The sequence below is a fragment of the Mya arenaria genome, chromosome 6 (assembly GCF_026914265.1).
Source record: "Mya arenaria isolate MELC-2E11 chromosome 6, ASM2691426v1".
Taxonomy (NCBI): domain Eukaryota; kingdom Metazoa; phylum Mollusca; class Bivalvia; order Myida; family Myidae; genus Mya; species Mya arenaria.
The window spans coordinates 70,737,521-70,764,837 of record NC_069127.1 but is presented as its reverse complement, the minus strand read 5'-3'; the positions used below and the strand labels follow the sequence as shown (position 1 = coordinate 70,764,837).

The window sequence follows — 27,317 nt, the reverse complement described above, 5'->3', positions numbered from 1 at the left end:
ATTCTCTTTCAGCGATGTGATGGAATGGTACTGGTGGCGAATGTTGTAAATATGCCTTGCTGCTCGTTCAACCTCCTTTTCAATGTCAGTAACTAACGTTTCAAGTGAACCACACTCTGTTTCCCTCACCACTCTTGCATGTGTTGCTACACGTCTGTTTTTCCACATTTTCCATTGTACTTGTTTGCCCAAATCTACATTTGTATCTATTGGAACTGTTTTATTCTTGCAAATTAGGCATGACCTGTACATGCAGTTTTTGTTGTCTAGACTTTTATTGCAAGTAACTGTCTTGACGATGTCATTTATGTGTTTTGAGTTAATAAGTTTATTTGAATGGGCAGTTTCCAGCTTGTATGTCAGGTTTTCATGAAGCTTGCATTGGCATGTATCTCTGTCTCTTGAGGTCGGTGGTTTGATCCAAAAGGGGCGAAGTTTACAGAATAAACTGTATGATATGTGCCTATTTCCCATTTCTGAGTTGTACTTGCTGTGCAAATTCTTAATATCATCATTCAAGAGTGTTTCTTTTCTCCCTTTCTTGTAATTGTTGCCTTTTTGTCTGCTTTGATCCTGGAGTTGTCATCTCTTTCAAAGAACGAATGTACAGCTTTTCTAACCCTAGTTGCTTTAATGTGGATCTGTTGTCTTCTTGGTTTTCTTTTCATTTGGTGTGTTGTAACGCCAATCATTTTTCTTGCATAATCAGCTAATCTGTACCTCCTTATGAGGCCAGTAGCACAAACAAGACTTGCTATATTTCTCTTTTCTGTATGTGTCTTAGTCATTTTGTACCTTTTCCTCAAACGATTGACTATAACTGAATACAGCAATACTGCTTTTCTTATTTTATGACCTTTGATTACAGCCTCTTCTTCTTTCTGTCTCTTATCTTCTTTACTATTCTTTTGCCTTTGGAATCTTTTCTTGTACTTTTCTTTCATTCTTTCTTCAGAGCGATTCTAAGTATAAAGATTTCTCTATATGCTTTAGATCGGTCTCTGCGAACCTTTTTTTCTTCCCATTCTTCTGGCCGCCTGTACTTGATTATTTTCTGGGGAATGGGGTGGTGTTTCTGTGTTTTCTATTGCTGTAAGTATCCGTTGTTTTCTGATGTAATACTTATTTGAGCTTTGTCTCCATTGTTTTCGTTTAGATCTTTGGTCCCTTTTAGACAATTCTGCTATTGGCTTCACAACTCCTCTCTTCTTCTTTTGCTCATATCTTTCTCTTTCTTTTCTCTTGTATGCCTCATGTTTACTCGGATCTTCTCTCTGTCGCTGTCTCCACCTAGCTACTCTCTCTGCATTACTCATTTTTGACTTTCCCTTTTTTCTTGCCATCGCCGATACTGCTTTGTTCTGAGGACAATCAGATCTTTAAGAAAAGATATTCTTTCGATCAATTCAACCACAGATTTGGCCCATTAAACAGTGCATTCGTGTCTTGGCTTTGGTACAAGTAACGAACTAAGTCTTCTTTGCCACGTCCCAAGGAGGTGATCTAATTGATCAATTTCTAAGCGCCTCTCCACAATTAAAATAATTTTAAATGTTAATATTATTATATTACTCTTTACTTACTTATTATTATTATTATTATTATTATTATTATTATAATTATCATTATTATTATTATTATTATTATTATTATTATTATTATTATTATTATTATTATGCTGTTATTACAAGTATTATTATTGTTGTTGTTATAAGGTCTGCATTATTTTTACATTCGTTAATATAGATTTAAATAATAGTTTTATAGTTATTATTATTATTATTATTATTTTTATTTGGAAGATGGTAATCTTTTTCTTGAGTTTGACATTCAAATCTTTGAAAGATCTGGGCCGCCACTCATGTTTTGTTGTAATGTCATCTTAAATTGATATTACAACTTTTTGCCAATTGGTTATAGAGCTAATATTATTATTATTGTTGTTATTTTAAAAGTACTTTTTTAGATCTATTAATATATTCATAAGATCTAATATAGTCTATCTATGTATGGATGCCACTCATAGTACATGTTTGTTGCGGGTAGGTTTTATATCCTAATACTTTTACCAATCATATATACTCAGATCGTTTGATTGTTTATAATCAGTTCAAGTTTAAAATAATATTTAGCTTCTATTTTGTCAAAATCAATTGTCAACTCGTAAGGGCTTGTTGAATTAACATCCCCGTAATGATGTTCTCAGCTCCGTAACGATATTCTGCGTTACGGAAATGAAGATTACGGAGGTGATTATAATTTAGTTACTTCCCTTTAAAACAAAAACAGTCAAGATTTCTCTTATAATATTGATTAGATACACATAAACAAACTCATACTCGTAGGTGTTTAAAATTATTCAAAAACGTTATAGATATAAACAGCGTACGGAACTGAAAGAAACAAAGTATACTCAAAGAAAGCTTACCTTTAACGGAGAGTTCTGCATTGGCCATGACAGTTCATCTCAAAATGCAGCTCACGTTTAAATATTTCGCGCCACAAGCATTTTGTATGACGTCATCGAGTAATTGCGTAAGCATGGGTTATAAATTTTCCCGCATTTTATTAAATATTGTTACGGAAATGATAGAAACAGGGGACAACCAAACGCAATGGATTTTTTTCAAACCTTTTGCATTTTATCATCTTTTTGTCTTCTCTTTTTCAGTATTATGTTATTCTGGTTCGTTAAAAACATTTTTAGAAACAAAATACTCGATCTTGGTATATATCTTCTTGTTTGGAATATCATATCCACATCGGGGGACATTTGCTTTAGCTGTCAACTCGCTAGGTATGTATTCATGAAGACATCCATGTTTATTCCTTAAGGTATTTTTTGGTTTTATTCATTTCTCAGACTTATGTATAAGTATGAAAACGTGCAAAATAACACAAAAGATTTTTTATTACACAAAAGTATCAAATTTTATAGCAGGGACACGTGTTTTTAAAAAAATTATAGAATGACCCATATATATATACATAAACAAGAGATGTTTGTCTAACATTATGCCCCCTGAGCGCCAAGTTGCCAGAAATATTTGGACAATTGAATGAAATATGCATGGACTGAAATGACAGCTGATTTGTCATTGGATGCATATGAGGCAGGTCATCTACTGGTCATACCTAATCTTCATGTCAAGTTTGATGACCATAGGTCCGGGAATTGTTGAGTTATCACTCGGACAAGCTTTGGTCTTCCAACAGACCGACCGACATGTGCAAAGCAATTATATAACCCCTCTGCTTCGAAGGGGGGCATAATTAAACTAGATGTTCACTGAAAACTGATACTTCAACTCATGCATTTAGTGACATATAAATTTCTACTGTCTACTATATAAGAAAAAAATATGGACAATCAGAAAACCTTTTTTCAGCTTACAGTCACACTGACCTTGACCTTTGACCCACTGACCTCAAAATCAATAGGGTTCATCTGCTGGTCATGACCAATAAGCCTACCTAGTATGAGGTCCCTGGGTCAAAGCGTTCTCAAGTTATTGATCGGAAACCGTTTTTCATGTTAAGGTCACACTGACCTTGACCTTTGACCCACTGACCTCAAAATCAATAGGGTTCATCTGCTGGTCATGACCAATACACCTACCAAGTATGAGGTTCCTGGGTCAAAGCGTTCTCAAGTTATTGATCGGAAACCGTTTTTCATGTAAAGGTCACACTGACCTTGACCTTTGACCCACTGACCTCAAAATCAATAGGGTTCATCTGCTGGTCATGACCAATAAGCCTACCTAGTATGAGGTCCCTGGGTCAAAGCGTTCTCAAGTTATTGATCGGAAACCGTTTTTCATGTTAAGGTCACACTGACCTTGACCTTTGACCCACTGACCTCAAAATCAATAGGGTTCATCTGCTGGTCATGACCAATACACCTACCAAGTATGAGGTTCCTGGGTCAAAGCGTTCTCAAGTTATTGATCGGAAACCGTTTTTCATGTAAAGGTCACACTGACCTTGACCTTTGACCCACTGACCTCAAAATCAATAGGGTTCATCTGCTGGTGATGACCAATACACATACCAAGTATGAGGTCCCTCGGTCAAAGCGTTCTCAAGTTATTGATCGGAAACCATTTGGTATTCCGACCGACCGACCGACAGACAGACAGACCGACCGACCGACATGTGCAAAACAATATACCCCACTTTTTTCAAAAGGGGGCATAACAATATAATAACAGTTGAATATCGAACTGATTTATTATATATTTTGCATACAGCAGTAACACCATTGAACTTGATTATTTTCTTTTTGGAGAGGGTGTCTCCCATTTGGGCAATTTGAATGAAATTTCGCTATTTCAATGCATAAATTACAGCAAATGCATATCCATGCGGCTCACACTTTGTGATACAAAGTTATAATTTGTTTAAAATAGCACATATTAAGTGCATACAATTTCTCAAAATCAAACATTGATACATTTTCTTTAAATCGAACGTTGCTGACTAACTGTTATTTTGCACCTTCATTGTGTCAAAGACCAACATTGAACTTTCGTCGGTAAAATGAAGAATTAACCGGACATGTACGTAACTACAGATATTTGCATTGACTGATGTTTTTAGCACATGCGAAAACTACAATTGTACTAGTTCTTTTCAAGGTAGGAAGAGAAGAGAAAAAGCCTCCGAAGAGAGGTACGTCGGCTTAACTAATGTATCGCAGCGCTCGAAAAAGGAAAAACGGAAGCAGCTGAAGACAGCGAGTTTTCCTTGGTAAACCACATTTCTGATTCTGATGCTCTATGACATTGGCGAAAGCCTTGTATTCGGAGGAAGAGTTAAGGACACACTCTAGGACGAGAAAGAAGACTGCAAATGCAAGAACGAAACTCCAAGGCCACCTCTTGATCATAACAGGCTTGTAAAACTCGAGTTATTAAAAATACAGAATATCTGCAAAAAGGCGTTCACGAAAGTAGAACATGTTAAATCAGTTGTCTTTGCCGTTAACTCTGCGGCACTCTTGACAATATTGTTTGCTCGACTTTTCGAAGAATAAGGATAGCCATAGTACTTGTACCGGCGTCGGCGCCAGCTTCACACCTTGGTTAAGGTTTTGGGTGCAAGGAACAATTACGTTATATCTCAGCAATTACTTGATGTATTGCAATGAACCTTCATATAAGGCTTCCTAACTATCACAGCAGTTACAATAACTCTCACCAATATGCAATTGAGACAAATGCTTTATCTATTAAATGCAAAATATGTCCCTCTTTTAAACTGTTCTGGATAAAGTTTCGCGTGCTACTACATTCAAGTTAATATCCGAGTAGCCACTCAATTTATTACATTGAAATTTTATACAAAGCGTATCAACCATTACACCAGGTGAAATAATCAATTAAGATAAATCTATCTTTCATTTAATGCAAATTATGACCCTGTATTTTTTTAAATTCTGGTTAAAGTTTTGCGTGCTTCTACATTTCAGTCAATATCTCAGTGACCACTTAATTTATTACATTGAACCTGCATACAAGGCTTCTCAACAATTACACCTTCAAGTAAGATAACATTTGATTTCCTTGCCTGCAAATTGGGCTCATTTTTTATATTTTTACTAGCACATATTGCATTAGTAATGTATTTATTACTGAGACAAGTGGTTGTAGACGAGCGCGCTGAACAGCTTGTTAAATAGTTACTGTTATCATAGGGCGCGTAAGTCTCGTTTTACTTTCACTTTCGGTTTTGGACTTCCGGGTACATCACCGCCATTTATGAAAATGGTGTATTGTTATGCTTTTGGTTGTACGCATCGCACAGGGGGCAGACAGGCTTGTGGACTCTACAGGTTTCCGACTAATGACAAGGACAGAAAGAAATGGATTGACAGATGCAGGTAATTGCAACATTTTAGTCTACAAATACTAATTGTGACTAAATAATGTTCCTTTTGTCAGTCGATCAGACGATGTTGCTGACATAAATGACCTTTGCTATTTATCACTGTTCATCAACAGTTGAATTTAAGATACACGATATGTTGTGTACTTTTTCCATGCTGATTCACCAATGGTGTGAATACTACGAGATAACGAAGGTAAAACTGATTAAACAGAACCGTCGTCTATCTATTATATCATTACCCCACCCATCTCAATTAAAGAGACACGTTCATATATTTGTAATGTACAGTATGGTGGCAAGATTTTATACATTTTCATTGAAAAGTACATTTTGTTACTTGATTCAGTTACTTTACTTAATTGTATTAACAAAGATTAAAAGTTACTGACAGAAGTGAGATACCCAAGTGTACCTAAATGTGTATGGCATAAACTCCACACGTCATGTACTGTATTGATGTAGTGACAGTACTGGTTGAGTTGTATAACCTGAGCAGTTTATGTCTTACTATTGTATATCTACATATTTAAATACTTGTTCTTACAAGTACGCCTTATCACTGTTTAAATGTTCAACTGCTTGGATTGTCCCAGTATTTTCAATAGTATGATTATAAACGTATTCATGACAATATTTCAGACGGGCAGACAGGCCATATAACAGCAACGACCGGATATGTAGCTGTCATTTTGTTGATGGGAAGAAGGAGAATGGTCCAACCATCTTCAGCTTCAGTAAAGATGTTGGCAGCTTCCCAGACCTGCCAACCCCAACAAGGTAAATTTAATGAATATGTTGTGTAGTGTTATTGTTTTAAAACTTTTCACAGCTTATGCTAGACAGAACTTCCTCGTACGATAATAACACTATTTGTTGTCCAATATCCTTATAAAATCATAGTCACTGTGATTAATATCACAATCATAATGTGCTCTTTAGTAGTTTCAGTATGATTAAAATAATTACACTACAGTTACTAAACTGCAACAAGGTCTGTAATTGTTATTTGAAATGATATTTATACATTTTCTTTCTTTATTTTATTTTTATCCAGACGTAAAAAACGCAAGGTGGAAGAGGCTGTGGAACCAGAAATTGACGTCCCTGATACTGCCACTGGCAGCAACCATGACCATAGATAGCTACATAAAGCAGCCATTGTCAGAAATGGATGATATGGAAGGTTCTACAGCGTGTTCAAAATCTGGTACATTTTTGAGTATTCATACAAAAATTATAGACACAAAAAAGAACGCGGTCAATCCAGAGATCAAACCTAAGATCCCCTTGCACTACAGATGATCTTACAAACTGAGCTAACCAACCTCAATAAGTTTCATACTCTCTGACCAGTACTATGTCCTGAACCATTTGAACATACATGAAGAAAAACTTATATTTGCTGAATATATTATTTCATGTGAAATGTCACAACAAAATTCAAAGATCAATCCCTGCATTGTTTTACTTCTATGTTGCCCTTTACTTTGTCCACCATTTACAAGTATATTTTAATGATTTTTTTTTATACAGAATGTTCCAATTTGTAATTAATATTCGTTTTTCTTATTTCTTGCCATTCCAGGGGCATATTGGACAAAAAACATTTTACTCCCAGGTGTCATAGGCAGTTTTAGTTACTTTTGTCATACAAAATGTTTCAGTTCCACAGCTAGAGGAGCAGATTGCAGTTAGAGAATGAAATCAAAACTCTTAAACTGTCGAAACCAAGACTGACGCTGCAAGATATTATTCATGATACAGATAAAGTAAGTTTGTTTACTTCAAGAGGATTTGTTCAGTGACATATTGAATTCATTAATCAAGTGAACATCTAAAGTAATATTTTCACAAGTGAAAATGGGAAATGTTTGTGTTGACAATATGAATTAAGATTGATATCTCGATGAAACAAAACAATTGTTTTTATCATATGGTCAAAAGGACATTTACCAAGTGATAAATATATAAATAGTATGAATACATATATTGCCTTTAAAGTACTTTAAATACCTCTTATTGTCAAAACAATTGTGGTGTTTACATTGGTGATAAGCATTTTTACTTTATGACAGATACTCAGATTTCATATATTGATATGTCTACTGAATGCACGAGATCATTTATCGTAACATAATATACAACAGTCGCGTGGAATTAACTGACAGTATTGTTTCACTGTTTTGCAGGTGCTGTTGTACACGTCATTCCCAACAGATGTTTTTCAAGTGCTGGCGAGCATGGTTCAGAGGATGGCCCAATTCAACTATTATGCTGGTTGGACAGTCACATGCTTTAGCATTCAGGATCAACTTCTGATGGCTTAGATGAACATAAGGTTGAATTGTAAGGACCTAGATTTAGCTGTCCGGTTCAATACCAGCAGGGCAACTGTGTCTAACGTTATAAACACCTACATATCTGTATTGCATGAAATACTACATGATGGTGTTTTAAAGGCAGTAGGAATTCCAAGCCAGCTGAAATGCAAAGGCTCCATGCCAAAATCATTTGAAGATTTCACCTCTGCTAGAATCGCTATGGATGCTACAGAAATCATACAAGATGTGCCACCAGATATGAACAGTCAGTCGCTGTCTTACAGCAGCTACAAAAGCAGACACGCTGTGAAGGCTGTAACCTGTGTTGCTCCAAATGGTGCACTTGTTTACAGTTCAGATTTATACCCAGGTTCCACATCCGATGCTGCAATGTCGAACATTGTCATGTTCTAGACCAGCTTCAGCCTGGAGATCTAATTCTAGCAGACAAAGGATTTAATATATTTGATAAACTTCCAGCTGGTGTTTCATTAAATATTCCACCATTTTTATCCAGTAAAGGACATTTTACTAAGGAAGAGGCTGAATTGCGTTTCAAAATAGGAAGAAGTAGAATCCATGTTGAAAGAGCAAACGAAAGAATAAACAATTATGATATTTTAAATCATATTCCTGCTCAGTATAGACATTTGTCAACCAAAATATTTCAACTATGTTGCTGTTTGGTTAACCTTCAGGCACCATTATTGAAGGAAATTGCTGATAAATATGAGATTTTTGGAGTGAAACAGTAAACAACTAAATGAAAAGATCTTTCTTTTACTTCAGTTTGTGTCCTGTGCGTCTTTTTTACATGCATTACACCAGGAATATTGACAGACCTGTAAATATTTGTATTAAAATCAGCAACAGATAAGAAACGAAAATGGTCAAACAAATTATATCTTTGATGTTGAGTTACTAAAAAAAGTAGTTAAAGCTCATCCGCCACTTTGCAGGTTGTTTTAAGGCGGTAATCCCGGTGGTAAATTTTCCCTTTGCGGGTCCCCTGTATATTGTTTCGGTACCTTCAACTTTTGCTATTTTGTCACTTAAAAGAATCAGTTTATGGTGTTTGGTACTGATTTAGACCCTGCTGTTTGTGTGGTCTTAAAAATGTTGAAATCAATTATTGCATCGATCCGTTTGTTTTCATAACTGCGTTTCATATAAATAGGACGTATCAATGTATATAGTTATCAGTATTCGTGCTTCTTTGTATGTGGTAAGCTGAACAAGGTAGTAAGATTAGAATTCATAGACGAATTATGGCTAGTGTTTTCAGAGTTTTTATTTATAATGAAAATAAAAAGAGAATTGGTCATCTCTGTGAAATGAAAAAAAATCAATTATACAACATTAAGATATTTCGCATGGTTAACTTGATTTCATTATATCTATGTAAAAGGAACCAAAGGAAATATTTACGACGCTACATAATTGAATAGTTTATTGGTCCCGGGGAACGCTTTTAATTGTCTAAAATGATCCTAATTACAGAATAGGGACCTGGTCTATATTTTATAATGCGCGAAATAGTATAGAACTTATTTCAACAGAAAACAACGCTCGGTACAAATTGGTAGTACATTGATACCGTTGAGAGGTAAAATTTAACAACATGGATTTTTCCTATAAGTTTTCGGTGTTTTGAATATATTTCGTAAGCCGACTCCTAATCCACTACAAAAAGCTAATGCAAAAAGTATTGAGTATATTTTCTTGGATCTGATGTAAAAAATCATTCTGATTAACATCTGTTCGATGCGAAAAAAAAATGAAAATCAACAAACACATTTACTATTTTATAAAGATACAAATCAATCGTTGGGGTTGTACCATTGACACTGAACGTTTCTGATATATTGGCTGTTTGAAAGAGCAGTATATCAGTTGAAATATCTTTTTTTCCATAACGTTAATAAAAAATGCCCTTCCTTCAAAGAATGTCTTGTATCATTTTTATTATTGCATTTCATGTTTCAAACACACTTTGTTTGCAATTTAACCCCCAAACAATAACTTGCCGAAAGCATTAAATGTTAGATTGATATTCCTGCCCACCAGATCATCCAATTAATAGTCAACAGAGGTTTGGAAACAATCTTCAATTTGTTTAACGCAATTCAGGAAGACATCGAAGTTGAAAAAAGGGTTGCTTTGTCTCAGAATATTCCATTAAAATTTTGTTCTTTTCGAGTTTTCCTCAAATGAATCGTCATTGTATGGCGTTTACTCCGCTTTATGGTGTTTAGATTGCAAGACCGCACAGTCCATTCACATGAAAATGTTTTAAACAATGCATTTTATTCGGGTGTTGTTTATATCATTTCAAATCATTACTTATTGTAACACCCTCACTTCAACTTGCGTCGTATGCACTATGCCGTGCGATCGTATGTTTATAAAGCCAAAACAACCATGTCCGATGATGCAAGTTTTATTGTTAGCAAATATTAATTTCTTAATTATTTTGTTGTATTAAACGAGAGCAAAGATGACTCTTTGATCGTTACTTGACAACCAGCCTCGACTCAGACCGTAGACCCCCAGATTTAAATCAAATTACATTTTTTCTGATTATAACCACTTGGTAGAGTATGACGAGATGAACTGACTGACTGATCCAAATATTTCTTACTTTCCTATCCCAATTGACCCCAATTGCAGTTGACCATTCAGAAAGCGTTTTGTTCATTCCCCTGAATTGTTTAATGACTTCATTGGTTACATTTAACCTCACGTGACAATAACGAAGGATTTAACTGGCTGTCGTCACAAAAAATTGTGTACAGTACACAACCTCTGTGTATTGATCTTAATTTACTTGCCTTGATCACATCTCCGATCTGAGTTTCCTGCTGTGCAGTTTGGGAAGTTTTATTATAAAAATGGACCCTAAATGGCCCAGAGGCAATAAACGAATACCCAGGAAAGTGGCCCTACGGTGACACCAGTGCAATTAGCAGAATGTGCACAGCAGGGGATTATCATGCCAAACATTCCTTCAACTAGGCCTTTAAGTTACTGTTTAAGTAATTAAATTTCTATAAGGAAAACCTCGTTTAAAAATGTGCATATCTCAAAATTCGTATTCAAAATTTGCATTCGTAAACATCCCAAAATGCTACAAGCGTGTTTAACACTTTATGATATATTTAGAGTAATAAAAATCATGAAAGCAGGATGTTACGTGTCTGTTTAGAAAGAAAAGTTGTCTGGAGAAAACGGTTTGCATCCATCTTTGTATTTTTGTGTATATATATATATGTGTGTGTGTTTAAGGTTTATGGCATTAGGAATCGAATATTGTTCCCGTTTGCAGTCTTAGAGTAACGGGGTTCGGAATCCTGCTGACGGCGATTTTTCTTCTGATTTTTTTTATCGCCATGGTTATGAAATGCTCGTGTTTCAACTTATCAAATTGATTTTTTTTTTTCTGTCAAAACCCTAGCTCCTTCACATAAAAGATGTTGATATAGATTTGGAAGACTTATGTTTTAATAATTTTGAACTTTCAAGAACAAAATTCCTGCTAGATGTTAAAATGAGTTAATTGATCAATATACAAATGATAACAAAAAAACGCATAATAATCACGATAGGGAAATAGCATGATTATTATCTGATCGTAATCAGATAATGCATACCTTATTACAAGTGTCATGTTGACGAATGTCCATTCATCACTGAACAGAAATGAATAGAAATGCACTGAATGTGATGAGCAATCGCCAGAGTTGGAAAAAAAACTAGTCATAGTATTGTCATTATGATGAATGACAATAAAAATCAATTTCTATATGATTTAGAGGAGTGTTATTATTGTTAAAATTGCACATGATTTCCACTGAAACATTCATAGTAAGGAGTGTATATTTACTGATTTGAAAAAAATAACTTGCAACTCCCTAAATGTCAACTTATCATGACAAAGGACATGGGACAATGTTATATTTATGAAACGCCCACTCTATCCATTCTATATCCGATAAAGTGTGATACATATTATGAATTATTTTTTTCATTATGGTAATTGATAAGACGGGAGAGGGTGGCCATATGGGTGTGACGAAGAAAACACATTCTGCTCCTGTGTCTTTGATTAGATACAATCTACTTATTGGTGGATTTATTTAACTAAGGTGCGTTTACTTTGAAATAAATCAGATTATAGCCGGTGAAATATCAACAGAGTTAAATAAACATGAATTTATTCAACTGATATTTGAAGTGAATAAAGTTGTAATTTAATTTTTAATTGATTGATTTTTTGTGGGTCTTTGGTCATTTTAATTATCGAAATTTAAAGACTTTATCAAAGATCATATAGATTTTTGTACCATTATTGGGCGTACTGTCATACAATGCGGTCCGTAGGATCTCCAGAGAATAGTATAGCGTATACTTGTTTATGCCAGTACACTAGATAACGCATATATCTTAGATTTGCATGATGAAAATGTGATTTGTTACAGTTTTTGGTGTATTTCCCAACCCAGTTGATGTGATATGTGATATATCAACTACTCAAAGAGTTGGAATGAAATTTTTCTCACAATACGGATATTTGTCCTAAGTGTTTTTCGAACGTGATTGTTATTACTGTAACAGATTTCAGTTGGTTAGTATCATGGATGACCTCAAAATCGTATGTCATTAACAAAAACATCTTTATTTATTTCATGGAAATTTGTTATACACAGTGACACTACAAAAGAAAATATGTAAATATGATATAAATAGCGGAAATAGCAGTTTATTTTATCTCAAAATTTAAGGTTTCTAAGTTGTTTTGAAGTGGAATAAATCTCTTGGTAAGATGGAAATGCATTCCGGCAAAGAATCACAGATTACATTTCTAACTATAGTTTTCAACACAGCTATATCATTACGAACGTAAATATCAATTTAAACACGTTATTACCCATATCCACATATGACAAATAGCAACGAATAATGTTATTATTACGCTAATAGTAAAACAGTAAGCGGCAATTTACGACTATAACTGACTTTCCAAATTTTTCCCCAGATAGTATATTGTGGCTCATTTGTGCTCAAAAACCGTAAGGAAACACATTTTGTCGATTGTATAGCTGTTTAAGTAGTATAATAATCCATTCGCTTCAAACGGGAGGGTTTTCAAGAGTCTATTGTTTATTACTCATTAGAAATTTCATTTTACGAAACACTAAACTGTCTGTGGATTGCCATTGCCAGCAAAGAGCATGCTGTAAACTAAAATTTGCATGACTTATTGGAACTGAAGTTGGCTATTCCCAGAGACATTGGTCAATATATGATGATGACAGGTCATTTGTCTTTCATACCGAGTGCAATTACAAGAACGAACAAGAGCGAGTATGGGCAATAATGAGATAAAACAGGATGGTCTGTCTCTATAGGATAGCTTGTTCGGATCGTCGAACACACTTCGTTCATCTTAACACATGCCTGACATTTCCCCTTTCCCCTTCTGTAAATAGATACAGGAACAATATATTTTATCTTAGTAAAGCCATGGTAATTACGACTTTTTCCTTATTTGGTAGTTCTTGTAGTGTTTTTTTCAATATCATATTTATGACGTAAAATTGGGACTGTGTGTGACTTATCATGAATTTTAATTGTATTTGTCTTCTTGTTGGACTGTGCATAAAGTGACATTCTTTATTCAAAATTTATACATACACATGTATAACAAACATAAAGTTTAAGTGATAAACCCTAACTACTTACGAAATAATGCATTTATGGAATATATTAATTACTGATAACAAGAATGTAAAAGCGTATGTCATAAGTAAAAACGCAAAATTATTAAATGATTAGTTATTGCTGAAAGATTTAATGTGATCTATAATCGTCTCATAATGTAGAAATACCGTGTTTCTGCACCACCTTTCTTTTAAATAAAACTCGGTATCCTTTTTTTAAACCATTGTTGTCGACATTTATTCATCTTTTTTGGTACAATAAAACAATGGTATTATTTGTGGTAAATCTTATTTGGGAGTAAGAGTGCATCTTTCAACTGAGCTGGTCAACTTCGAAACAAAGGCTATAAAATAAAGACGGTATTATGATTGTATTCGTTTCATAACACAGTCTTTATTATATAGCCTTTCGATTAAGAACACTGGGCAAGGAAGTATTAGAAAGTGGGTATTTGTGCTGCTCACAGAAGCAATAGGAGCCGATACTGCGAGCCGAGCTCCGAACGGTTTCGATAATAAGAGGTTTCTCCCTAAAGCCATAACATGCACAATATCGAAATCTTACAGGGCGTATTGCTTTGTCATTTCGAATTTAATTTTAAAACGCTTGCAACGACGAAAAGATCAGAGTACGTCGAGGAATAATGCCATTGGGAAAAACCCTAGTCTATACGATATATGTCATTACGTTGGATAACTGATATAAATTTGATTGTGTGATTTTATTGTGATGTGATACAGTTTCAGTGTTCAACATCTGTTACCTGTGAAAGTGAAATGGGAATGAAATTGGAGAATAAACCAACACAATTGGTGAGTTTGAAATGTTTTACAGTGAATGAACAATTTTGATTTCTGGTATGTAATATTCAATATTTCCTGATCTGAAGTATGCAGTTTCAATGATGCGATGACTTTATTGACCATTACATTGTAATGTCATTTGATTTTATGGAGAAAATCTTATCTAATCTAATAACTTAAATGATTGATGAATAGGAACAGAACCTATTTAAAAACCTGAATTGTTGTATGCTTTTAGGTTTATTAGTTGCGCTATACACATATACATTGAAATAGCGAAAGGGTCGTGGAAATAATACCCAGAACATATTCATGTATTCATATAATTAATTTGTTTCTTAATTGACGTATGTAACTTATATTTAAATGTGAAAATAAAACACTGAGATCATATTAAGACGTTAAATGAATGTATCATTTACTACATAAGTGTTATCATTAAAATTATGCAAAGTAAGGACGTTTTTTTCCGCCTTTTATTTAATATTAAAATAAATTTTAAATTTAACAAACACTTTCACAACACATATAGCTATTGTAAACGTTCTATTGAGTCTGTCTTGATGGTTATAACAACTTTTTCTTTAATTGTAGAACAATAAGTAATCCCATTGAAAACATAAATGTATATTATAAAAAGCCCTTAGAGATAAAGTCATTTCTCTGTAATATTGTTTCCACGAAACAAATATATTTGGGCATAACAACGAAAGTTGAAGTTTATGGAAAAGGGACTCATGACGACTTTTTGCACCACTTCTATCATTGATTTGCGCATTTACTCCTGTGGAGACCTTAGGATATCTCAAAGTGTAGTACGAGTGCTCTTTTCAAACCCTTTTGGAAATAGAGCCAGGGCGCTTAGAATTATCAAAATAGCAACATAACTGCCTAAAAAACATGCTGTGAAGGTACTTTAATCTCGTAATTTAAAAATGTAAGTGACAGGATTTAGTTGTTTCAATATTTGAGCTCCTATATTAAAGGTATCTAAAAACATTAAACTTCATTTAAAGATATCTGTATACTTTGTTAACACATTCAGAAAATACAAACTTTTTTTTTCAAAGATGGGAATTTGTGTTGGAAAAGTTTGTGTTTCGGCGTCGTAAATGGGTGCGAATGTCGACCCTTTTTCATCTGCAAAAGCAGCACAAAGTTAAAAGCAATGTCATAACAAAGGGCCTATTACTCAGTGTCCTTTTGTTTCGCTTCGGTAGCTTCAAAATGTATTCATTTAAATATACCGATATTTTGGTACATGTGTATTCTGTTTTTGTTTGTGGCCTTTTATGTCTCTAGACAGGGTTTGCGTGCAACATTTGAACTCTGTCCTTTTCCTTAACGATTCAATTCCTTTTTACCTTAGCTTAAACATGAAACCATGATGCGCGTATGGTCTTTTTTATGATTGTTTTTGTGTGTATAGTGTTTATATTCTTTTGCGTCTAGTTTGCTTTCGTTTAGGCACATGTCTTTGGTCTTTAAATAGGGTGTATTTCTTTAATTTTAGAATACTGGGCATATCTTGCGTTTGGATTTTGATATCATGGGAAGCAAACTGGTGGTTGGTTGTTTTCTCAACTTTGTGGAGAGTCAATATGTAATGTCCAAATGCATTCCAAAATTGAATTGCCAATAAATCATCATTATCTTGCACATCAGTGGTGGGCTAGTCTGTAAACGACGTCAGTTTATGTTTATTATCGCGTATGAAAGTGATGTATTACGATGTCAATCTCGCTAATGCCTATGCATTGGTAATTATTGCCTTTGCAGACCAGCAGACGACTGATATTAACCTTAAAGATGGGATTCATTTTGGAAATGCATTACGACATTACTCAATGAATCTTTTATGTTTTATGTATTATAAAGTCAATAAAAGTTTGAAGCGATATACTTGCAAAACATAGGTAGGGAATTCACTCTTCGTTTGATTCGTGTAAAATACATCATTTTGATTCAAATGATTTCCGGCAATATGCTATTTAGGCACATACTTTATAAAAAATATCCAGCGTCTAACTTAAAAAAAACAACTAGGTAAAGTCTTGATCGAAACCACATTTACATAACACACCAAAGCATCTATCAAAACTAGAAAACAACAACAAAAGTACAAATACAACAACGGACATGATATCAACTATCTCGGCAGCATAAAACGAATCAACGCCAAAAGTCAAAACACTAAACTGTCTTGTATACATAATAATAGTGTTGTGATCACGTGATCCCAACGTGACCTTGAAAGATGAGCACTGATTGCTTGATGGCAGACTCTTTGCTTGATACCCGGAGGACCCGCAGATGCAGGTATCAGACCAGTTCCAGAACCAAAACCATAAAGACGTAAAATAAACTTTCCAGATTCCAGTCCACATGGACAGTGAGTTTCTGGTATATATATATACCAATTATCAGGAGCTTTACTTAAGTGTGTCTAATTGTGCTCAATGCAAAGATATTTGACGGTACCTTTAGTGTTTGCAGCACGCATGACGTGTCGTGTTGCCCTTGGCACGCCCGAAATGACTAGTCATGTTCCCCTTGGCACAATTGCTTGCGATGGATGTAATTTAAGACTGCATTATAGTGTATAAACATAAGGATTAGTATGATAACAATACTTTTTAAAGCAGGCTGCATTTTTTGTATGTTTATTTATATATCAGGATTAGTATGATGATAATAAATTTTATGAAATCTTAAACGCTTCGCACTTAACATCTGTAGAGATTTAAGTTATTGTCTAAGCGTCAAATTTGAGCAGGATAGCTCTTTTTATATCACAAAAATACTTCAAATCCCAATTTCATTCATTTCCCACATTACATCATAAGTTTAAAAGTCGGTCATGTTTTCACACTTGCGCATTCTATGGTAGTTTATGTTAAAAATAAACTTTAATCTAGATTCCAAAGGAAAAGTTGTCTATAGTGTAACTTGACTAAGGACAACTCATTGTTTTAAAGAATCACTTATGGTTACTTGTGCAAAAGACTTGAGTTAAAATATTGACAAAGGCTTTTATCAAGACATTTATGAAAAAATGCTTTTTTAAAAAAAAAGCAATACATATAAGATTGTGAGCCATGCTATTGTATGCTTTTTCTTGTACAATGATTTTGATTAATAGATTGAGATTTGAAATGAGTGCTTTTTAATATTGGAGTCAGGTCTCTAGAGAGAAACAAATATATCTCATTATGAACATTTTTAAATCATAATATGTCGTACGGCTAACTTGATTTCATTATATCTGAATAAAGGAACTCGCAAAGGTAATATTTCCCAAATTACACAATTTCAAAAATAGTTTATGTTTCCCGGAGAACGCCTCAAACTGTCTAAAAAGATCCTTATTGCGGGACAGGGACCTGATGTCCATATTTTATGATGCGCGAAATGAGAATATTACATATTTCCTTGGAACAAATTTTAAGTTCAGTAATACCGTTGAAAAAATATTTAACATCAGGGATATTTTCCGGTACGTTTTAGGGTGTTTCAAATCATTTTAATAAGCTGACTCCTTATCCATTAAAACCGTTTTGTATAATACTTATACATACATATAATATAATATTTCTTTCGATCTAATGTTTACGATTACAAATTCTGATATCCCAATCGTTCAAAGCAGAAATAGTAAACTACATGGTGAAAAACATCAAACATAATTATTTACCATCTCATAAAAGTACAAATCAGCTATATCATCGAAAATTAAACACTGAAACGGAACCCTTCTGATCTGAGAAAACTAGAATTGGCTGTTTAAAAGAAATATATCAGCTCTTAATATCGTGTTTTATTGTCATAACGGTAATATAAAAAGCAATTCTTCCCGATCATATTTTGTATGATTTTACTATGATAACAGAATAAAATAAATATTTTTTTTAGAAAGCATTAAATGCTAAATTGATCTGCCTACCCATCATTTCATCATTTCATCATTTCCAAGTAATAGTCAACAGAGGTTTTGAAAAAAAAATCTTTACTTTTTTACCCCATTTCTGAAAAATATTGACCCTGGAATATAGGTTTTTATGTCACGGGATATTCCTTTAAAGTTGTATCGTTATCGTTTGCATTATTTACTAAAGGGAATCGCCGCTTGATGAAGTTAACGCCACTGAATGTATTGAAATGTCGAAATTTAATACTTATTTATATGTACATTTCTGCTAAAATAAATAGATAATTCAGGAGTATTTCCTCTTTTTTTTCTGTCGTTGTTCTCAACGGTGGGTGAATTCGAACAGCTACAACAACCTAAATCTATAAAACAATGAATGCGCAGAAAAAATAGTTCCTTATTCATGGGTGTAATTTCTATATTTTCAAGGAAAAGTATACTTTAACAACGTGTGATATCTGTATTTCAGCTGGAAAAATACAACTTGAGTTATGAAAAATTAACAATAACAAGATAACAACTTGCAAAATAAATTATCACCACCTACAAAGTTCTCTTTATATCTCGCGATAATACGCGATACTAGCATTTGTTAGTCACGAGTTTTCAAATTTGAGAGAAATTCCACTGAATTTACTTGTTGAGCGTTATGTTGAAGGATCAGTTGGTGTATAAACCATGTTGGAATGCGGTGTTTGACAAATCAGCATCAGTGCATTGTCATTTCTTTGGATGTTAACATCGGATGAATCGACAGTGGCGGTGGGTGGGGTAACCTGTTTAGCAATAGGAACTTTCGCAGAAGGAAACCCAGAGGACGCAAGAAGGCTTAGTTTTGAACTGAGCTCTTTATTCTGGACGTTGCTGGATGCACTAAAATATGTTATTGTTTCATTTCATCGAATTCATGTTTTGTCAGATGCTTTATGTTTACTAAATGTCAATTCCAAATTTCGAAATAAGTCGTCATCATTGTCATTTAATATTTCGTCTGTTCCAACCATCATGAAATCAAAATCTAGATTAAAATCAATCAATGTATCGTTGTTCATTTTGTTTTAACTGCTTTACTGCAATTTTTCGTTTTGCATGTTGCTAAGAATTTTACTACGATTTCATTGAAAAAATATTTGTAGATATGCCTCGCCCATTAGTATTATTGCGCACAAAAGTAGAACAGAAGTGTCGAACAAATGCACGCGATTTTGATGGGAAATGCCATTGCACTTTATACAGAAATAATGTGAAATTGATAAACAACAAACATCTTCAAGGAATGAAGTGTTAATGTAAATATGACAAAATAACTTACCTTCTTGAACGACACCTTGAACAATATCGAAAAAAAAAATGATATAAAGTATTTCAAGACGGAGAAGAGAGTTGATATATTTTCCTTTTAGTAGTTAATTCATTTTGCGTCCATGCATCTACATTGTTTTAGACATATTAATCGAAAATTCAATCTGATATGACGCATAAAACATCTTTTCAGATATACGGCAGCGATTAACATATAATCCATATCTCGAAAATTGATGTTCATCTAGTTTTTATGTAAATTTACAGCATGGGATCTATTGACATTCAATTCGGTAAAACACAAATAAATAATACAAACTTTGGACTGAGTCTGAACGTGACATATTTCTCCGAATAAGAAAAAGCCCCACGTTAACTCGTAGTAAGTACAGTTTCCAATGCATGGTCGCTTGTACGAGTAATTTGCTATGTGTATTGCAAACAAGTAGTGTTCTATTTAAATTCCTAGGCTCTTGAGAAAGTGGGCAAATTAAACTATATTTCCTGAGTGTATAAGTCTTGCCGATGTGAATATACGTCAATAGTAGCTTTTCAAAATAGCTTTTAAATTCAATTTAACCGCTTTCTTAGACTAAGTTATCAATTGAAATATTGTTATTTCTATGAGACTGAGAAATTCATTTTCCATGGTCGGAAAGAATAGCGTTATAGTACAGGTGATATGTCCTTTAGTTGGTGCGTCTTTGAGAAAACTCATTTGAATATCCCTCTATGTTCGTAAATTGACACATGCCTATAATAAAACGTTCAAATTACCCTAATGATAGCCTGTAGACCACGTCGTCTTAAAATTCCACCCTTTTGTTCTAGCCAGTAGAGTTGTATCTACTAACGAATACGGAAATGAACAGCAGGTTGAATAAGGTCTGTTGAAAGCTGCATTCCCCGACTACCTGATAGCAAATATAATGATTAGAAAAATGATAGGTTTGTTCCAAAGTATGTTCATTTCAAATAACTATGGCCTAATAACATAATACTGTCTGTTGTATAAATTTCCATATCATATGACGCTCCAGACAATTTATTTAGATATACAACATCAGTTAACATCTCATTTCTGTCTGGAATACGGCATGGGACTTGTTATGACATTCAGTATAATAAACATATAAACTAGAAATATGTCTCTTTGAGGAAACAAATTTTGCAATCCTTAACAAATGTTCAGATAAGCGAAAACAATCTACTGCCAGTTGAATACACAATATAAAGCTTTCCGTAGGTTATCTGTCAGCTGGTTTGCATTTAAAAACATTTTTATTTGTAATTAAATATTGGATGACCAATCAATACAATTTGTTTGCTAACCTTATCCTTACCAAAAACATGATCGAAAAATTATTGCATTTTCTGTGTGATGCCTTATGAAGTTGTGTATATATCCTTTGTTATGCTTTGATAGTTTGCCCTTAGAAAACAATATGAGAATGCCTGGCTTCTGGGTTTCTCTCTTTATAGATCATTGTATTAATCATGAATCTCTTTCTGTCTTTTTAAACGACTGCCCAACACAATATATCTAAGACAATGATCACCTCATTTAAAAAACGAAATGTTTGATTGATTTTTAGGATACATCTTAGACATAACTACCAACAGAAAAAAAAAAAAACAACAAAAAAAAACTGATTAAAATGTAAAAACGTTTTGTTCTGCTATTTTTTTATATAAAGCGTTACTCGCCAGATTGTTTTAGAAACAAAAGCTTTGCGAAGCGAACACCAATGCTTTTCATTTAACGACAACAAAGGGCAGCTCACAATATGTTAAAACGAAAGCTTAGCACCTGGCTACACTTGTTCGCATTGTCTGCTTGAACATGTACCCAGTTAAATTTGTCTTAAACGGTGTTTAAGTAATGGCAAATATTTAGGGCTTGGAATGACCACACTGAAGGCGCAATTGTCGACAACACCAAGGCAATAACGCCATAAACGACGATACCAAGGCGTTGACGCCATTTACGACGACGCCTTTGAGGTTATTGACGACGACTTAAAAGTTATGATGCCATTGACGGCGACACAAATATTTTGATGCTATTTGCAACGACACCAAGGCTAAGACGCCATTAAAGGACTCTTTTTCTGATATCTTTATCCGCAAAGTACATTGTTGTGGAAAATTTCTTGAAACCAATACATATATTGTTCCTTTAAATTTAAGCACTGCATGAGCTTTTCCTGTCAACCTTCATTTGCAAACATATTAGGGTGTGCGTAATTACTCCCAATCCCCTTTACTTAACTTTTGCATGACAAATGTCATCGTTCGGGAACGGGGGAAATGCCATTCATGAAACGCGTGCCATCCAACACAATACATTCAAGTTATACAAGCCATAATTGGCTTTGTGGTTATTACTGCATAGCAGAGGAGTGTGTATTTGGAAGCACATTTGCACACAAAAAAGACTCATCTGTTTCAGGCTAATGTATGTACATACAGAAAAAGAAAATTCCGACAGCTTATTAATGTTACAGTGAGGCCAGGACTTGGAATATACCTTTTTAATTTTATATACTGTTGAGACTCGTCTTTTCGCGGGTTGGTTTTCGTTCGATGGACATTGTGCAAGTGGTTTTCGATTTGAGATTGAAACATGTGTTATTTAAATTGTTGAAAAGTTTCGTTTTTCATGGCCTGCATGTTTTGAAGTTTTAGGCTTTGACAAATAAGCCGATTGCCAGATATACATCGGATGTGAAATCACATATTCTAAGGCTGAGCCATTATATTTGAAGTTTGATCATTGTTAATTTAACATATTTTTAATTTCGCTTCGCATAAAATGATATTAACATTAAATGGTATCACCAGGCCTCCACAATTCATATAGTTTGAGTATAGGAAACTTTAATCTTAATAATTAGAAGTGAACAGTTTGTATATATATATGGCCGTATATATTGAATTGTTATCCTGGCAGTTATTTATGCACCATATAGTTATCTGATCGTCGTCTGAGTACGTCCAAATGCATTTCCAAAATAAAATGTTGATATATCATCGTTATCTCAAACATCAGATGTCAATAATGCTGAAGAATATGACATTTTATAGTTATTTCCACATACAAATGTCGCCTTACGACTCCAATTTTGCAAATACTTACATCAAATGTTGGTATCGCATTACCTCTCTCTTATCTGTGAATATTTCAGAAGGAGAATATGTGATGTCTGGAATGCGGCTTTTCTTATATGGATTAGGGTTTCCATAGCAAGTACTCATTACTATATGACATATTATGTAGGAGATAAGTTGTTTACTTAGTTTTCACTGACTGTGCCAACCGTAATACTATCATTATCGACGACGATATTATGATAGTTATGAAATGTTTATGGTCTTTCAGCATCATGGCCGTTTTGGCTATGACGATTGTGCGTTTAAAACATGACCTTGGAGTAGTTTTAAGCCCTTGAGCTTGTCCCTGCAGTTTCAATTGTGTAAGTGTGATCATTGAGACTTTTCACGCACAAAACAATAACAAACATAAATGAAAGAATTAAAACCGTTTGAAGCGTAATATCACATTTATCAAGACATGTTAGGATATAAATCTGTTTTCGTTACGGAGGAAGGAATTATTTCGTGAGGGTTAAATATACCCCAAGAGTGAAAGTCAAACTTCTTTCGAGTTATTTTTGACTCCGTATCACGCTAGCGCTGCGTGTTAAGTGAAATGTGCAAACCTAAATACATATGTTTTATAGCAGTTGAGAATCAGTCGATTTTGAATTTGATCAATGGCGTTGATTTACTTGCTTATCGCATGCAACAGGTAGATATCGATTATAATACATGTAACTATTCAACTTCTAGCCTCGCTCAATAGCGTACATTACATTTTGTATTTTGGATAATATTTGTGCAGATACTAGCCGCCGGCAGGGACACATTTTGTTTCCCCCTCACTTGTTCATGTATTTTGTTCAAGTTGTACAGGTCATTTTAATGGTGACACAGCAACGAAAAATCATTTGATACAATTCGACCCGCATAACACATAATACTTTAGGACTAAGTTTATGACAAATCTTAAGCATTATGAGTTTTTCTTCTGATATGCGTTACTAATACATAAATATCTGTTGATTTATATGTTTAGAAAACATGCACTATTAATTTTCTTTCTTGTCTTGATTTAACATGAAAATGATGACTATATGTTGGATTATTATGGAACATGTTCACGTTATTGATAAATGAATGTGATCAAACTGTGAACAAGTGACGGATAGGCGTATGTTTCGGTTTGGTTCTGGTTTTAAGAAAAGCCGTGCTCTAAGGTAAATTGCTTTCGGCTTTGACCTTATTTTCGATAAATGAACTTCGTATACGAAATATGAAGAATTGAAAAAAGGTAAACAGAAAACATGAATTTACAGAGAATTAATGTATTTTTATAAGAACGTTAGTACCTATCTCAAGCTGTTTTAAATCACAAAAAGTACCAACCTTAAGCTGGATTACAAGCTACTTCACGGCACCAATCAATGATTATCATGCTATGGTTTCGAGTTCAGATTAATCAGCACCGTTCTTTGCTATATTTGTTCTTTAAGAATGAAGGCATGTTGCTTTGCCATGAACTAAAGCATATTCTTTACTTGCTTTCAGTATATCTCTGCAAACGAAATTTGTAATAAAATAAATACCAACAAATCTCGATGTGTTTTTATAAGCGTCTAAAATTATCTTTATTGCAGCATTTTATATATTTTACATTTGTTTCAACCAAGGATAAAAAAAACGGTTCTTTTACGTTTCATATATAAACCACAAAGAGTGTTTACACTATACAACACTAGTTTAGTCCTTGAGATGTTTTGCAATATCTGTCTAATGAGTCGCTCTAAAATGTTTTACAATAATGCTTTAGACCCTACAGGAAGTTGACCTCGTTTAATGACACAAGGATTGGGACACACAACGAGAAACGTCACAAGAAAACACACACGAATGAAATATTACATTGATAAGTGTAAAGGTTTCGCTAGGAGCACCGGCTCGCTGTGGTGGGGAGTGATTTAAACCTAATAAACGAGTGTGTAACCGTAAACTTGTCCCAGTATTTGGAATAAAAGCAAGTGTCTTAGTATTGCTAGGCGTATAAGTCGATCCTCAAAAAGTTATATGCAATGATCCTGATATATTTTATTTGAACACACTGTTTAATATTCGATGCTTAGTATAACGATAATGTTTGGCTCATAAAGATACACATTACCCTTATCGTCGCACTTGAAACATTATAATCTATGTTTCGATTCTAATAAAGCTGTTATTGGCTTTTTAAAAAAACGATAAATAATATAAAACAACATGTTCAATTCAAACAACTTTAACACAAAAATCCATCGAATTAAAACATTCGTTGTTTGATAATTGTCTGCGTTTGAAATTTTCTTTTAAAAGACAATATTCTCATCAGAAAATATCGATCTGCCAAATATCCAGAATGCATCAATACATATTTTGAGTACACAGTGGTGTTATTTACGAACTATTTTCAGAGGTGAACATATGCCTCGTCAAAAGTTTCTTATCGCTGTTTAACTGCTTTAAATTGCAAGATACACCATTAGATAATTTTTGAATTGCTGTAACATAATGAGCTTTGGAAATAAAAACATTGATATGTCTTCTAAATAATTAATTAATTATTTTTACGAATATATATTACGTTTGATGTCAAATAGGAATTATATGAGCCTATTGGTTGTAGAAAACGAGAATCTTGTTTCATTGTGTCAGCGATCTTTTTTCTCTGCACACAAGGGCATTGTCTGATTGATTCCTTTGGACGATGAAATTAATGCAACATTGTTGTAATAATTACAGATTATTTCTTCTGTTACCACAATCTGGTTTTGAGACTGCATTTTGATTCTTGTGGTTAATTCCATACCTCTTCCAAAGAAACGCAATTTACCATTGGTGTTGAAACAACTGTTGTATTGTTCAACAGAAGAATTATTAAAATAAACCTATTCGCTATTAAGCTTTGAACGTTGCTGAAATTTACTTGTGTTTAGTATAGACATACAAAAATGTTTATATTCGTAAACATGTATAGTACAGTTTCTGGACAAGTGCGTTGTGCGATTAAAACAGGCTTATGTAACTATGCATACAAAATTGCATATCCTCCAAAAACAATAGAAGTACAAAAGTGTTTTTCTTACGACCTGTATTACATCACATTCTCTTTATAAACGCGTGTCTGTCAGATGCATTCCATACACCGAACGAGACGTAATACAGATAGCCCGAAAAATGTATTCATTACAAAAACGACGTCATAAATCAATCGCTATCATGTTTTAGTGCATTTCCTTGAATATAAACAATAATCAGCATGTTTTGTTTGGAGTGGTTTCTTTATGACAAGCAGTATATTCCTGCATTCCATACATGAGCAACTATTGTAAAAACTTGAATAAACAATACGCAGAACAACAACGCAGCCGTCAATACACGGCACTGTGCTAGTACCGGATCAGTACAGATATGATGAAAATGTTGTGTTTTATCCCTCTTTGTTTTCCTTACATAGCGTGTTTCGTTCTTGTTGTTTACATCTCATGCAATGTATACGTCATCATGAAATATTGAACTTAACATCTCTAAAGAGTAATTAATGAAATAAATTATTGTAAAAATCGACTTTACCTTTACAAGCTAACGAAAGGCTTGCTTATCTTATTAGTAGTAAAGAAAGAATTTTCATGTCTCAAGTGTGTATTGTTCATATGTTTTATTGGTTTTGAATGTCATAAGAAGTCCCATGCTGTATATTTGCATCAAAATTGGACGAATATCATTTTTAGGGACATAAACTATATGTTAATTGGTGTCGTTTATCTGAAAAAAAAATGTCTTGAGTGTCATATCAGATGGACGTTCCATTAATAGATAACGATTACGTCCAGTGAAATATTGATGCATGAAACCAAAGCGAATGCAAAATTAATCTGTTCTCTCAATGTATAAATTCTCTTCTCCTTGTTTTAATATATATGATACCATTTCTTCGATTTGTTCAATGTCACTTATTGTTTACGAAAGGTGTACATTCTGCCCTTAATAAGGTATGTACCACCATTAGATTCATTACACGGAAATAATAAAATAGATAAAATATAAAATAAAGACTGACCGTCCTAAGGCGGACATTTCATTTTTTATCAGTAAAGCTATTTTCATGCGTGTGTAGTCTGTTTGAGGTGTTTGTATTTGTGAATATGGTGCTGATGCGTTGTTTTTTTGCCTCTTGTTGCCATGCGCACTAAAATAAAGTTTATACATGAATATTTA

At 33.7% G+C, this 27,317-nt stretch overlaps 2 protein-coding genes across 4 annotated transcripts in view; both read left to right on the top strand.

The window, feature by feature from the left end:
• Positions 1-5,768: 5,768 nt before the first annotated feature.
• LOC128238011 (uncharacterized) lies at positions 5,769-7,034 on the top strand. Its single transcript, XM_052953581.1, has 3 exons — positions 5,769-5,884; positions 6,532-6,669; positions 6,947-7,034. Exons 1-3 carry the CDS (start codon positions 5,769-5,771, stop codon positions 7,032-7,034), a joined length of 342 nt encoding a protein of 113 aa, XP_052809541.1.
• A 7,599-nt stretch (positions 7,035-14,633) lies between these two features.
• The window catches only part of LOC128236732 (suppressor of lurcher protein 1-like), a 378,099-nt gene continuing 365,415 nt past the window's right edge, over positions 14,634-27,317 (top strand). For 2 of the 3 annotated variants that reach the window (XM_052951808.1, XM_052951807.1), the window contains exon 1: positions 14,634-14,746. The gene's annotated coding sequence lies outside the window, so the exon portion shown is untranslated. The remainder of the gene's footprint in view (positions 14,747-27,317) is intronic. The other variant, XM_052951810.1, reaches the window with a different exon arrangement.

What these genes read in the sequence shown, in the direction of transcription:
- LOC128238011 (XM_052953581.1), top strand. Translation starts at nt 5,769, where the DNA reads ATGGTGTATTGTTATGCTTTTGGTTGTACGCATCGCACAGGGGGCAGA. An exon ending in AAATGGATTGACAGATGCAG is followed by an intron (nt 5,885 to 6,531) that starts GTAATTGCAACA and finishes ACAATATTTCAG; the next exon opens with ACGGGCAGACAGGCCATATA. An exon ending in GACCTGCCAACCCCAACAAG is followed by an intron (nt 6,670 to 6,946) that starts GTAAATTTAATG and finishes ATTTTTATCCAG; the next exon opens with ACGTAAAAAACGCAAGGTGG.